Here is a 15,329-nt window from a genome sequence, read left to right as displayed (position 1 = left end):
GCCATTTCAGTGCCTCTGTCAAGGTCATTGTATATTTGCACAGTGTGCCCGTGATGAAGGCTGTAATTTCTGCTGATATTATCTTGGAACCCAGGACTAGTGTCATATATTACAGTCCATTAATTAGAGCGGTCGTTCCGTATCGGTCCCTCTCCTCTCATCCCTCCCTCTGAAACCCTTCTCTCCCATATCTCCCATTCTACCCACTTATCACTTCATACGTTGGCATGCGCCCTTGTTAACATCCCTCATGACCCCTCTTATATGCCCTTCACTCTCTCGCTCTCTCCTCTTACCCTTCTTTGCTCTCCTCATTTCCTTCTGTTTCTCTTTCATTTCCCACTTTTATCATCCCGATCTCCTCTATACTTTCTTTTGCTTGTTGTTGTTTTTCTCTCTCTCTCTCTCTCTCTCTCTCTGTGTATTCGCCCATTTGGTTTAATAAATGAGTGGCCTGGTATTAACACTGACCTTCAGAGTTTGGCTCTCTGGAAAGGCTTCAGATGATGTTCGCCATGTTATTAAATAATACGATTAGGACTGTGAGAGAGGTTTCTGTAGGCTTTTGTGTGATTATCATTATTATACAGTCATGCCAAAGGGGAGTCAGAAAACATTAATAGACATGATTCACTGTAAAAGCACATATGCGGTCATTGACAGTGCACTTGATATCATTTTTCAAAAACAAAAGACACATTAATTTCACTATGGAAATGCACCAGAATGATGATGGGTTGGAACATGCCTTCATACCTCAGCACTTACGTCTCTTCCAAATCCATCCGATTGCAGTCTGCTGTGACATCACTAACTCACGTTCTGGTGGGTCAACAACATGTCAATTTGGTGTTTAGATTTGTTTTTTTTGCCACCGAAAATAATGGCGATGTATTACGGTGATGGATTACCGACGTCAAGCAAGACAGGGGTCCCTGCAATATGTCTCTCATAACATAGTGGAAGTAATGGAGACCAGCGGCTGCCTGGATGGGAAATCAATTAAAAAGCCCTGCGGTGTAATTTGGGAAAAGGTCAGCAGTAAAACATGCACTGCCCTCAATACTATATAGGGCACATTGTACTTGGTTTTGAATATTTTACTCTCATGGAAGAAAATGAGAATACTATTTCTGGTTTTAAAAACGTAATTCCCTATGCAAACACTTTGTAGTTGAACCCTTTATTCATTATCTTTTACTGACAGGGATATCTTCAATAGCTGATTCATTCTCTTTATTATTTTCACTTTCTATTTTCTGAAGAAAAATAGTGTTTATTGTGAGCTGTTATCAGTATCCTCCTTCCTTTTGGAACACACTTGAGGTGATTAAAAAGAGAACTCAGACATCGATAGCCAGTCAAGCTGAAACTTGTCCAAACAGACGAAGCAGGATGCAGTTGTGTCTGTCCTTCTCTCTCTCTCTCTCTCTCTCTCTCTCTCTCTCTCTCTCTCTGCTACAAAACCTGCAGATGTTTCGGATCAAAGCGGTGTTATCCAGTCTCACTCCTTTTCTCTCGTTCTCCGTGTAGCTGATTCTCAGGAATCCTTCTCCCATTCCTCATTTCATGACCACTCTAATCCAGGCTTGTAAAATATTAACTGCCCTACACGCTCTCAACAATCCTCTCTCCCTCCCTTCTTCCTTCCATCCCTCCCTCCCTTGCTGTTCCCCTTTTCCTCCAACTGCTCCCTCCTTATCATTTTTCAGCTCAATCTCTCTTTCTCTCTTCCTTCCTATCCTTGTTGCTCCCTTTTTATCTCCCCAGCTTCCATGTGCCTCCCAGAATATAGACATCTCAAATCTGAAGTATCAATTAACCTCGTAGCCTGCAAATCTTTCTGTCCTCTCCAGTGGCTTCCGCAAGCCAGATGATGAGGTCGATGATCAGACTGACACACACGCACACACACACACAACACTGTACATGTACATGTGCGGCGGGACCGAGATAAGATGGCAAGAAACAGGAAGTGGATTTATGTGAGTGTCGTGACTCATGCACACATATGCACAGAAAACACACACAGACACAAACACACACACACACCCACACACACACATACATACACACATACATACAAACACTTACACAGCTGCAGCTGCCTCAGTGCTCACATGAAAGGAGAGGCAAATGCAGAGAGAGAGGGAGAGAGAGTGAATGTTAATCTCTCTGTGGGAAAAAGACAGGAGAGGATAAAGTGATAACTTAATTCCAAGATGTTTGCAGAGAAAGTGTATGTGTGAGAGCGTGCATGTGGGTGGGTGGGGGTCCGGCTGGGCGCACAAGTGTGTATGTTTGCGCATACTTCTGCACAAATGTGTTTGTTTTTTGGCCCCTGTGTGGCCTGTGTGTGTGTGTGTGTGTGTGTGTGTGTGTGTGTGTGTGTGTGTGTGTGTGTGTGTGTGTGTGTGTGTGTGTAGGTGTGTGTGTGCGTGTGTGTGCGTATATGCTTTTGTGTGTGTGTGTCTGTGTATACATCCTGCATGTGGACTAAGCCCAACAGAACATTTGCATTAATATGTGCAGGCCGTGAAAGTATCAGCAGGAGTTTATAGCCTTGCATATTATGTCATAGAGTAGTTCATCTGATCTCTGTCTTGTATATCACTGGGGAGAGATGTCGCACCCCATGAAAACATCTGAGCAACCTGCCCCTGAAGCAGAAGTATGAAAATGTCTTTCTGAATGTAAAAAATTATTATAAAAGGGGGCAGAAATAAACAAACAGATACATGCCCAATGTAGCATTCCCACACATTTCCACCTCACGGGAAACATTTCCACCTCACGGGAAAATTACAGGTTTGCCTGTCATGACTGTTGTCATTAATCTTTCGGTACTTTAAAATATATTAATTCATTGCTTATTCTATGAAATGTCTGAAAATAGAGAACGCATGTCAATAACAGCCCCATGATGATTCAAATGTATATTACAGTGAAGTAAAACTAGCGAGTGCTGCAAATATGATGCACTGTTCATTACATTTAACCTCATTTTATTTATTTTTCGTTTAAATGTTACCTTATTTGGCTGATTCGGCCTCTACTCAGGACTGAGTAAGTAAGTGCAGAACTATCATCCCCCTTATTCTCCTGTAGTGCAGCAACTAATGATAACTTTAAATAGTTGGTAATTATGAAATTGTTTTCAACCAACCAATAAATGATTAAAACATAAAAAATATACTAGAAATTGGCTCATCAAGTTCTCAGAGCAAAACATGGACATTTTTTTTCACTCTAGCTTCAGTCTGACCTTTTGATTGACACTTCACGTGATCCAAAAGAAGCTTCCATTTTCTGTCGACAGCCTACAATAGCCAATGGCGCCTCGTATAGCCAATGAAATTCGCCAAAACTTAAAAATGCTGCTTCATGCCACAACTAGGATTATTAATGTGACCATTGTTTTTGGAAAATGCCGAGACATACTCTTAGACAAACGTGTAAACTATTTATTTTCTCCGCCATTATTATCGAACTGAAACTTGGTACAAGTTAAAGTTTCACATTATGGTTCCATTGGGATTGTACTGCTATTAAGTCCCAGCTTCAGTCATCTGCACGCATGTGTTTCTAGGATAATATCGAGGTTGAACATTTAAACCCTCTTCTGTCATACGTTCAAACTTTTATTCCTCAATGCAAGTATCTCTTACAGTGATTTTGAGCACTGGTGAATTTGATACTATATACGTGTAGAAATCACTTGTAGCTTCAATAGGACTAACACTGCATATAAACATGCTGTAATGCCAATTTCCACTTCCACCTCTGAAATGTATAAACCTTTTGTGTGGCTTGGTCTCATAACAAGACATTTTTAACACACAAGGCAGGCTGCGAGTACAAACAACCTGCTATGAATCATAGGAAATGAGTACAGAAGTTTACAGACTTCATAAACAGAACTTAATTTTCTCTTCGGCCTTTCTCTGGTAAACATTTTTAACTACATCATTAAAGAATAACCTGCTGACTTCACCCAGTATTATTATCATGCTATTTCAGCTTCAGTGCTACTTTATTCAAATTCAGACACTACTTTTTTTTGTAAAAATAAATATCTATATCTGAAGGCAATATAATTATTTGAAATTATTGTGGAAATGATGTGGATAGTGGCGTGTTCGCGCTCAGGAGGCAATGGAAACACAAGCGAAGGCCAAAGCCGGAAGAGAGGTCCTTGAGCAACAGACTAATTAGATGTAAATAACCTATGTGGGATCATATTAATATTGTGTTTCTTCTTCTAAATATCCTGACTAAACACAGTAATTTACTATTTATCTTCATCGTTTCTTCATGAATTAACTGATTAGTTTTTTTCCAATAGGTTTTTTTAGTGGGTTTTTTGGTGGTAATATTCCTCATCCATCATTGACAACGCAAATATTGGAACAATTTATGTTTTCTGAAAGTTAGGGGTGGGAACAAAAGATCTGTGTCTGTTTGGTTTTCCTAAAGTGAAAAACCTTCTGGCCAAATTTGCTAAAACTGTCTCTATATCATGAATCAAGATTCTATAACTGCAGCGCCTATCTATACGCCAACGTATTTCAGCAACACATTTAAGTGAACTGTTTAACTGTAAAATGATATCATACATAAATAATAAACTAAAACATGATCTGTTTAATTTAGCTTTCAATTTTCAGTTTAAGTGAAAACACAGAAAAAAAGTATCTCTCTGCAGAAAATGAAATCAATAGCGAGCTTTCCACCAATCACAGTCCAGCATTTCTTTCCCCCATGCCGATATAGGTGGCCCAGACAGCTTCACTATATGTGCAGCCACAAAGTGAAGAAAAAAATGTGATCTTCTAAACTGATGATTCTCCCGGGCTCCATCTGTGTCAGCCAATCCAATATTTTACTGTTGGACTTTCAAAAGGCACTGCTCCCCTTAGGCTTACAAATGTGATTCACTGATGAATGCGCTTGTGAGCGACAGCCCGGCTGCAAAGCGGCTCAGTCTGATGTGCACATGCCAATGAATCCGTGAGGAGGCCTCCGCACACGGAGAGCTGCAAATTAACACACACACATTCGCACTGACACACACATGCATGTACGCACTGTCGCAGACAGAGGACCACAGGAAATATAACACTTTGAGATGGTAAATCAGGATGTCAGCGCTAAACTTCAATTTAATTTCCCAACACTCTTGTGGAGTCGGATCGTAACTTACTGATTTTTACACACACAAGCAGACGCTTTAAAACACACACATACACACAGACTCTTCAAAACACACACACACACACACACAGCACTCAAAACACAAAACACACAAACTTGCTAAGTGAAGTCACGGATGCAGCGAGAAATAGAACCATTTTTGCAGATATTGAGACGCAGCAAATTAAAAGGCATAAACGCACACACACATACAAACACAAACAGAGACCCATACACACATACACACACAGGCTCACCTAGCTGGTTGTCACAAATTAACATTCAGCGACTTTTTTAATCCAGTCCAGAAGGTTTGTGAATGTGTTTTGCATTTTTTGTTCTGGGTTGTGCCATTGCCAGATATACCTATGAATATATATGATTATGTGTGATTGTCTGCCTGTTTAGCTGTGGGAGACTGGGTTTGATGTTTGTGTATCACGATGTTGCGGGCCAGAGGTCATTTAACATTTTAACTCAGAGGATCTTTGATGAAACAATGAGCTCTTTTTGTGAAACCAATAAAACCGTGATGACATAAGTAAAGATCCAACAATTTATGAGACCCATCTGCTATTGATTCCCCAAATTAACCATATGTGTGTTTGCTGATCCAACACCCTCATTAGTTGGACCAGATCTTTCAAAACTCTCTGTAAGACCAATACGAAGGTTCCGTTTCTGCTACCTCTGGGGTTTTAGCATCCTTGGTTTTTTTCTCTCTCTTTAATTTTTTTATTTGACATTTTAAGGAGAACTGCATTTAATCCCACACAACAAACACTTTTTTTTAAAATTATGACTTAATGAAGTCCCAAATTGGTTTATATTGTGGTCCTTGATGTCTAGCTGACCAACAAATCAATTCCAGTATCATCATCACTACCATTCCACAGTTCTATGTCACATGCCTGCCTTGGTGCTGCGTGTGTTTCTTTTAGACATTTGTGTGTGTGCATTACAGCCCATCAACTCAAGAATCACGGGCGCTCTATCAAATGACTGCATTTCTTTCAGCTCAGTAATCCTTAAATTAACCTCTCCCTCCAAGTCAAAGCCCTCACCTCATCAGCAGACGTTTGATGATGCTACAGTGGAAAGGTAGAACAGTGTTAGGCCCGGTGGTGCTGGATGTTTGAACAAGTAATTGCAGCAGTGTGTAATCAGCTAATCAAACAGTGGGGCCACTTGCTCTCATGAATATCCTCTCTGACACTTGGCTAATGATAATTTGACCTTAATTGATCTTTCTGCTTGAATTACGGTTAATCAGGGCACAAAGAATAAAGACATGAATTTGCGAGTGTCCCTCTGTTCACATATGGCGGAGAACACACCGCTGTGTCGCCAGCTCCCTCGACAGCTTTCCGCTGTATCTCACAGTCCTTTTTTCTTCTCTGCTGTAAACCATCGTCAGCAACTTTTCCTCTCCTTCCTGTTTGCTTGTTGATGTGCACAATTTAAATGTTTTACATTTTCAAGTATGTGCGTTGTGTGTTCATCGCTCATGCCAGTTAAGCAAGCAGCCCCAGGAACCCTGACATGGAGCGTATTGCTCGTGGGCTCATGTAAACGCGTGCATGTTAATTATTACTAGTACAGCCTCCAAAAAGACACGTGTTGCTTGTGATGTCCTGCAGGTCTTAACACCAGTGACCTCACAACATGACATTATGTTGGCTCTTTATGGTAATGAATCCACTCTGGGAAAAACACCACAGGGCTGCATCAGAAGTGCAACACCCACAGTGCCCTGAATGATCCCACTATGAATAAAACGTGCATCTTCCCTGTTATGGCAAAGATGTAGTTGGTTCTTCCTGGTAACCCCTTAACCTGAGGACACCAGATTTGACTCACATGAGATCACTTTCAGATTCTGTTTTCTGTCATTGTTTATCTGTTTCTAATCCTTAAATTATCTCTGGTATGATTAGCTTGACTTCTTCTTCATTGCAGTGCAATTACTTCAAGTTTTGATAGACTGTTGTTATCAACATACGTATCTAGAAGAATGAGTACAAATAGTACAATTGAAACTTTTTGAGGGAAATATATGGTTATTATTCTCATTTGCTTGGGAATAACAGTGTTCCAGCGCTACTTACAATGCCATGCCTATTACCAAGAGATCAATAGCACTTGAGCTGAATGTCATTATGGTTATCAGGCCTGTGTGTGTGTGTGTGTGTGTGTGTGTGTAGGGGTGTGTGGGTGTGTGTTTGTGTGTGTGTGTGTAATGAGACACGAGGACATTATGCAGGGTGGTACGATCGCCTGTGCATAGTGATCACATGATTGGACTCATTATCGTGTCCGCTTGTGTTTCCGCTGTTGCTACATGGTGTAATATGCATTTGCGGCGCGATCGGAGATATACCAATCACTCATGAAGGCTAAAGTCTCAGAGGCGGTATTTTCAAGCTGAGAGGGAGAGAAATTGATGGAGATTGGAGAGGGTAAGGTGAGAAAAGGGATATAGAGAGGGAGAGCGAGATAAGGGAAACGGAGACGGCGAGAATAACTTGCAGGAGAACAGACAAGGCAAAAATAAAAGGTAACAGCAAGTGATTGCCGCGGCTGAGACAGCGATACCTGAGTTTGCAGTCGCACGTAACACGTGCACCTGAACCAAACCAGAGTGTCTAAGTCCAAGGAAGAGGTGGAAATCATTATGCATTTTTCTTATTGTCAACAAAACTCATGAAAAGAGCAAAACCAACAATGGATTGATCCTTCTATGAAGTATACACTCAGAGCTATGGAAGTCAGACTACCGAGGGATGCACTAATGATGGTGTATTTTCAATGCCAGCCAGTAAAGCCATGTGGCCATTGCTTAAGTCACAAGTCATTCCATTACCTGCACCTTTCTGGTAGCCAGAAGCAGACGGATCCATCTTCCAGGGGAAAAGGAAAGTAACTGTTTTTCTTTGAGTAGCTTGATGAATCAGGAGAGCTAATAGTTACTACTTAATGTCATGGTCGAAAATGTACACAACCTCACATTTAATCCATCACGTTCGCACACCAACATCAAACATAGTTCATGGAGAAACTGCCTGGTATTGATGTGTTTTTAGTTGAAACTAGTGGACACCATGGGAGCGAGGAGATGAAGCAAAAAGAGGCAAAAAAGATTTTTAAAAAACAAACTAAATGAGAGAAACTAGTGAGGGAAAAAATGAGAGCTTGAGAACTTAAAGTTGAAAGCCAGATATGGGTAGAGGCAGATGGCAGGGAGGGGAGTGAGGAGACAGGGGTGGAGGACTAGAGATAAAGATAGAGTCCGACTGCCAGAGCGGGATGATGAGGAGGAGCGGCTGAACCTTGATGCGGCTGAACCTTGATACGGCGGGGGGAGAAAGACCAGAAGAAGTTAAAGGGAGAAGACAGAGATGAAACGTGATGGAAATGGAGAGGGAGAGGAAGCAAAGGCTAGATAGAAGAATGGATATTGGAAGGGACAGACATAGAGAGGGAGTGATGCAACCTTGTGAAGATAAGGGGGATGGGATGTGGCAGTGGAGGGAGGGGGGCTCAAGAGAAGAGGTCAAAGAATCAGCGCTGTGTTGAGAGTCTCAAGGATGTTCACAGTGAAAAAAACGCCCCTGAAAAGGTTGTTTTGGCAAAAATATTCGAAGGGGCATGCCCCTGCTTATAAAAACTGCTTTCTGATCACATCAGTTGGACTCTCCTCCAACAACCAAATGCCACTTAAAGATAGTCAAAGCATATTTAAGCAGGTTTTAATAACAGCCTCACACTTTGATAACATAGTCGAGTTAATAATGCACCCAACGTGCCCCGTGGAATTGTGATTCTATCAGAGACTCAACATGATTGTTCGCCGACTTACAATAGCAAGTGTAACGCATTCAGGATGGTTCCTCTTCTCTTCCCCCTCCACTTAGTCTTCACATAAAGCACAAGGGCACCAGCGTCACCATCAAAGCTAACATCAAAGTCAAACTTTCTGGCTTTTTACTAAAATGCAAATAACTTAATTATTATTTGTTTTATGTAAATAAAGTCACAAATGCATTCAAAGTGACTCAAAAGAGGATCAAAGAAGAGGGGCATTTCCAGCACCAACATGCATTATGCACGCACATTAGTTGGACTCGGGGAAACGGCGAGGCCAGGCAGGGAGAGAACATGGATGGACAGATGGTGGAGTGGAGGGGCAGAAAAACAAGAGCAAACAATAAGGGCTGCAGAGGAAGAGGGGGTGGGGGTGCTGAATGACAGATAGAGAGGAAGACAGAGGGAGCACAAACAGTGTCAGGTTAATGGTAATAGGGACAGGGATCTTGTCTTATTAAATATAGATGACTCTGTTATGGGACATGAAAAATACATGAAACACTACGTTTGACATCAGCTCCGTTAGATCGAGAGAGGCAAGCTCGCTCAAGAAAAAGAAAAAAACTGCAAAATGAGACGCATTGTGGCGAGAGAGAAAAAGGAAGGGAGGTAGGGACGGATGGATGGACAAAAGGGAAGGACATGGAGAGAGACATCAGGGTAAGACAAGGATCTTGACAGCATCAGATCCCAGGCCAGCATTGGCTACTCTTTCTTTGAGTCTTCTCTTCATAGACAAGGGCTTTTCCTAAGAAGGGGATCAATATTGTATTGTTGTTTCTTGTCGTGCTGTTGATCCACACTCTTAAAGTGTTAATATGAGGTCTTCACTCCGTGTGGTCAGGACAGGGCCCATGGGAATGATAACCAGAGCAGGGCTCCTAACCCCGGTGTCCTGGCTACAACTCCCTTCAGGCTCACATATTTCCCTGAGTCCCGGCGGTCACAGCCCCGACAACTTTTCTGACCCCGTGGACAAAAGCAGTGTTTCTTTGTCGGCCAGTGAGGTCATTCATAGAAGCATAAAGGCAACGCGGGTGTAACACAATACTTTTGTCTCCATTCTCCCCGTTTTGGAAAGTAAAGATAGCGTTTTTTCTCCAGCGCCTCCTCTATAGGTCTCGGTGGAAACCAGGTCAGGCACAGTGTGAAAGAAAATCTGAATCTTTTGTTCCCGTTCTTGATGGTATAATTATCCAAAGTAGACTTATCATACAGTATGAGACTACGAAACTATGCTACATGGCCCTGCAGAAGCCACACAGACAAAAAAGAACAACACTGCGGCTGGTTTGGAAACCTTCCCGTATTTCATAAAATAATTGACCGTGTTTCTAAAACACTCTGAGAGGAGAAATAAGCCACGCACCTGATCTGTATTCATTTTAGACGGTTGGTTGGTTGAAGTCACTGCCACTAGAAGTGACTGGCTAAGCAATAGGAGTAAAGTAATAAATAACCCACTATTAATTGAATTGAAAGGCTTCATGTGTCAGATATTGTGCGCGTTTTTTGAAAGCTGTCTTTAGATGATAAATTAGACCTTTCCTTGCATGTGTTTCTCGGTCCCCACACAGAATAACTTACCTGATGTATGTGCTGATATAATTCTAAAGGTTTTCCTTTTCACCGACTGCACCCATCTGCTCAGTCAGTATGCACAGTATGCAATGATTCAACAACACAGACATTTGACTTATTAGAGGTTAATATCACTTACACTTAGCCTCTGCCTCCGTCTTTGTCTCCAGTTGCTAGGAACCAGTATGAGCGAATGGGCAGTGATGTCACCATGCAGTGCGGCTCCCTGGACAATGACGCGTCAGTGTCATGGAAGGTAAACGGGACAGACGTGAAAGCCCAGCACCGTCTCGAGGGTCCCAGACTGATGCTGACCGAAGTGGACCTGGGCCACAACGGACTTTACAGCTGCTTTCAGAACCCACATGGAGAGAGGCGGGACACCATCTACCTCCACATCGGCAGTAAGTACCCAGACAATCGCCCGCCGAATGTCATTTCATAAAAGACATGATGAATCTTTAATCATCCCAAAGGGGAATCTGGGTAATTGCTGTAGAATATAAATGAGAAGAAAAAAAAGAAACATGTGGTGCCATTGACCACGATGCAATTACCATTCCAAACGAAGAAATGTGATTTATTAATGAGACATGTTATAGAATTGTGCATGTATGTATATATATATATATATATATATATATAGCAACAGCTTGGCATCTAAAGAGACTTTGGCCATGCAATTGGTCGAGAGATGAGAGGATTGTGAGCACGGCACTGGTATAAAAAGTGACATCATTGAAATTTAGAATATGAAATACAAATATTGTAACTTTTAATTGTGAGTTATGCCATTTGAAGGGCTGAACATGACAGTTGTCAAAATTACATTAGTTGTCAAAATTACATTTGGTCATTTTACAGTAATGTGTGAATTTTAATTGGCATGCAAAAGCTAAATGGGCATCGGTTTAACAGTGTGTCACATGGCGTGTGAGTTGACCTCCGTTGAGATTTATTATTCTGACGGTAGAGGTTTATACCCTGGGCTTGTGCATAATAATGCAATTGTAATAGGATCAACTTGTAAATTCCAAGTAGCGTTGAGTTTCATTGGAATTAAATGCACCTTTATTAAATATAGTATTTACCAAAACATCTCCACTATAAAGCACCATTGGTTGAATACTCTCTCTTCAACATTATTAGTTTAACACTTGATTCTCCATGGCCACTTACTATAAGCAATTCACATTTACATTGCAACTTGTTCTCCAACGGATTCCACTGTATATTGTCAAATAAGTAGCTCAGTTTTTTGTCCGAAAAAAACAGGATAAGTGTGTTTCCAATTTAGTTTTATTGCAACCATTAATACCTCATATTTATTTTGACAGCTCCCGCCTCTAATCTGTGTCTCTGCGTCCTCCTCCCGCTTCGTTTTGGATTGTTGTAGTACATCTGTCACCGCATCAGTGCTCCATGTTTGATGCCTGTGTCTATTCTGAAATGACAGTTTTGAGGAAAAACATGTTGTCATCAACAGTGAATTCATGCTTCATTATCATAGCAGGGAGAAAAAAGGCATTATCTCTGTTTGCCGGTTCTTTCAAATACAGTTGATCACGTCTCCCTCCATTTATGTCTGTTGCTTATATAAGGAATAGGCAACGGTTTAAATTGAATTCCCGCGGGTATCACGCTGCAGCTGCTAGCTGGTGAAATTAAATACATTTTTGGGCATCAGTCATGGCAGATCACTACAAAACGGTGCCAAAAGTGGCACATTTCGATACACTGCAGTAGAAACCCCATCGCCCATTGCCCATGGCAATGAAAAACCGGAGCGCGGACCAGATTTCTTATTTTTGACACTTTTGCACTATAAAGTCCGCCTCAGGTCTGAATCGGACAAAGGTGTATTGAAAGAAAGGTAGACTGGTTGCCCACCTGAGCGAGTCGAGATGTCACCACAGTCTCATTCAATTTCAAAAATGTTAACAAAACAGCATCGGAACGAAGACAAAAAGTCACCAGAAAGCATCCTCATTGGCTAAACAGGAATCACACCTGTGTGATTCCACCCGCTTGTCATCGGGGGTCGACAAAAAGAATCTCCCAAGTTGAATGCAACATTCCCTTGAAGATGTTTGATGAATGAGATTGTACGGGAGTGTGACAGTTTGGTTAATCATATTGGCAATGATGAATGACTGAAGGCTGAAATAATACTAAATTAATGGGAGTTTTATGTCACGGTAGGTTATAATAATAATAATAATAGATTATATTTATAATGCACTTTTTAATTTGCATGAGCAAAACTCAAAGTGCTACAAAGTAAAAATGGTTTAGATAAAACAGAATAAAAGCAGCGACGTCTATGTTCAAATCTAGTGAAAAGCTATTCTAAAAAGGTGTGTTTTTAGGCCTTTTTTATGTCGGCAGGGTGAATGATGCAATGCATAAACAGCCCAGAACTAACATGTGTGTGTGTGTGTGTGTGTGAGTGTGTGTTAGAGAGAGAGAGAGAGAGAAAGAGAGAGAGATTAATATGTGTGTGCGCGAGCTACTGCATGTGTGTGCATTATACTCTTTTTTCACCAGCGGCCATTTTCTCCAACATTATGACACTTTGGTGGTCCCAAACAGCGTCTTTTAGAAAGGGAGAGAAATAGTTGACTAAATCAGCTGGTGATTTTATGACACACAATTCTACATCCTAATCCCTTACTCTTTCCAATTTTCAATTCAATTCAGTTTATTTTATATAGCCCAACATCACAAATTACAAATTTGCCTCAAAGGGCTTTACAATCTGTAAACATTCAACATCCATATCCCAGGACCTCACATCAGATAAGGAAAAACTCCCAAGAAATAGAAAAAACCCTTTCACAGGGAAAAAAGGCAAGAAACCTTCAGGAGAGCAACAGAGGAGGATAGATAGATAGATAGATAGATAGATATATACTTTATTAATCCCTCTTCCCGGATGGACAGAAGCAATAGATGTCATGTGTACAGAAGGAAGCATTACAGAGAAACAACACATTCAATGAGTATGACAGAGTGTATGAATAGTTGGTCGTAGGCATGGACCAAGATCCAGACCTCCATGATCCATCAGGCAGATGGAGGTAGAGAGGAGTGGGCGGGACATCAGCAGGGCCATGGCATCAGACCCAGCCAGGTCCAATGGACCCGATGAGACGTGAAGTCACAAGGACTCCGGAGATGAAGCATAGTTAATATTGTGCAATGGAGAGATGAAAAAAGAAGATAAAAGAGATACAGTAGGTGTATAGGTGCTCAGCCTTTTCTTTTTCAACCCTGCTGTATCCTACCCCTCCTGTACTGCTCTATTGTGTTCCTTTCTCTCTCTCTGTAACTCTCTTTCCCTCCCTCTCTTTTGATCCGCTTTTTCATTATGTTAACTGTCCCCTACAAAACTTTAAAGTGTCACGCAGACGCAGCGCTAACGACATCATGACAGTCTACACTTTGTCGTGATTACCATCATGACGATAGTTTGATTTTATGCAGTGTTTATGGCGCACACCGGGGGGCTTGTTATGTTTTACACGGATGTAAGTGTTATCAGGAGAACAGCACAGAGCCATCTGTCTGTCTGTCCTTTTTTTTTTTTTATGTTCTCCTTCAACCGTTGTCTCTTTTCACCTCAAACCTTTTGACCTTCCCATCCTCCTCACTCTCTTTCTCATCGAGTCCTTTCCTGCATTCATTCCTTCTTTCCTACCCGTCTCTCTCTGTCATCTTTGCGTCTCACTATCTTAATATCCACCCGTACATCCCGCGCCCCCTTCAGCCTCCGTCTCCCTCGCTTGTGTTTTGGCTTCTAGTTTTGCGGCGGAATTTGTTAGCTGTGTGTATACACTGGTTTGTGTGTACATGCTCTAGCTCCACCTTCACGATCCTTTTTTCTGTAGCTTTCGTGAGGAACGCATCAACACAACAGTACGAGGAGGCCGCAGTCGCTCGCATCTTGACTCGTATTTTATATTATATAAGTAAAAGTTCAGTTTTACCTCCTCTTTGCATTATGTCCCCACTTTATATTGCTGCGGTGTGTTTATATTCTGACTGTCACTTTGGATACATACAAAGCTTCAATTACTCACAACAAACTTCAAAAATATGGAACCGTGTGCTTGTGCATGTTGATGCATAAAAGCGAGCGACTTGTGCCTGTTATGATATTGCACTGTGGTGCTTAAAAAGAAGGTGCCTATCTTACCTTCAAGGGATGACACATACACACACACACACACACACACATCTCTAGAGGCCATCTCTAGACCCAATCGTCTAAAAGAGTAATGTTGTTCAATGATGGAGAGATAGAAAGTGACAGACTAGTATAGAAAAATGAAATGGCGTGGACAGTAAATGTTCATTATAATTTAATAAGTCAGAGGTCGTAAAACCCGACAGCTCTTCGGTGAAATACAACATCCCTTTTCCTTTGCTGTCAAAATGGGGGGAAGTTATTGCCACCCTGCCCTTTTCTGGCTTTGTCCATTCTTCTGTGTATTGCCGCCTTCAATGGCCGTCAGCTAAACACAATTTATCGCGAGTCAACATTGTCTGTGCCCAGCAAACACAACATCAACTGCCATGGGTCCTTTCTGCAGCCTGTCACCCCGGTGACCTGCTGACCTGTCAATCTGTCGGCCAGTTAGCAGCCAGTCGGCTAGCTGGCCCGTTTAAGTTAGTTAACTTTCTTA

The 15,329-nt window shown here is 41.6% G+C and overlaps 1 protein-coding gene across 2 annotated transcripts in view; it reads left to right on the top strand.

Annotated features, from left to right (window-relative positions):
- cntfr (ciliary neurotrophic factor receptor) overlaps nucleotides 1–15,329 on the top strand; it is a 230,823-nt gene that overhangs the window by 123,554 nt on the left and 91,940 nt on the right. For both annotated transcript variants that reach the window (XM_056433004.1, XM_056433003.1), the window contains one exon: nucleotides 10,812–11,045. In XM_056433004.1, the coding sequence (XP_056288979.1) occupies nucleotides 10,812–11,045 (234 nt within the window). The remainder of the gene's footprint in view (nucleotides 1–10,811; nucleotides 11,046–15,329) is intronic.

This window comes from Pseudoliparis swirei, chromosome 15, assembly GCF_029220125.1.
Source record: "Pseudoliparis swirei isolate HS2019 ecotype Mariana Trench chromosome 15, NWPU_hadal_v1, whole genome shotgun sequence".
NCBI classification, from domain to species: domain Eukaryota; kingdom Metazoa; phylum Chordata; class Actinopteri; order Perciformes; family Liparidae; genus Pseudoliparis; species Pseudoliparis swirei.
Note: the sequence above shows the minus strand (reverse complement) of the source record. Positions and strands in the feature narration are given on the sequence as shown.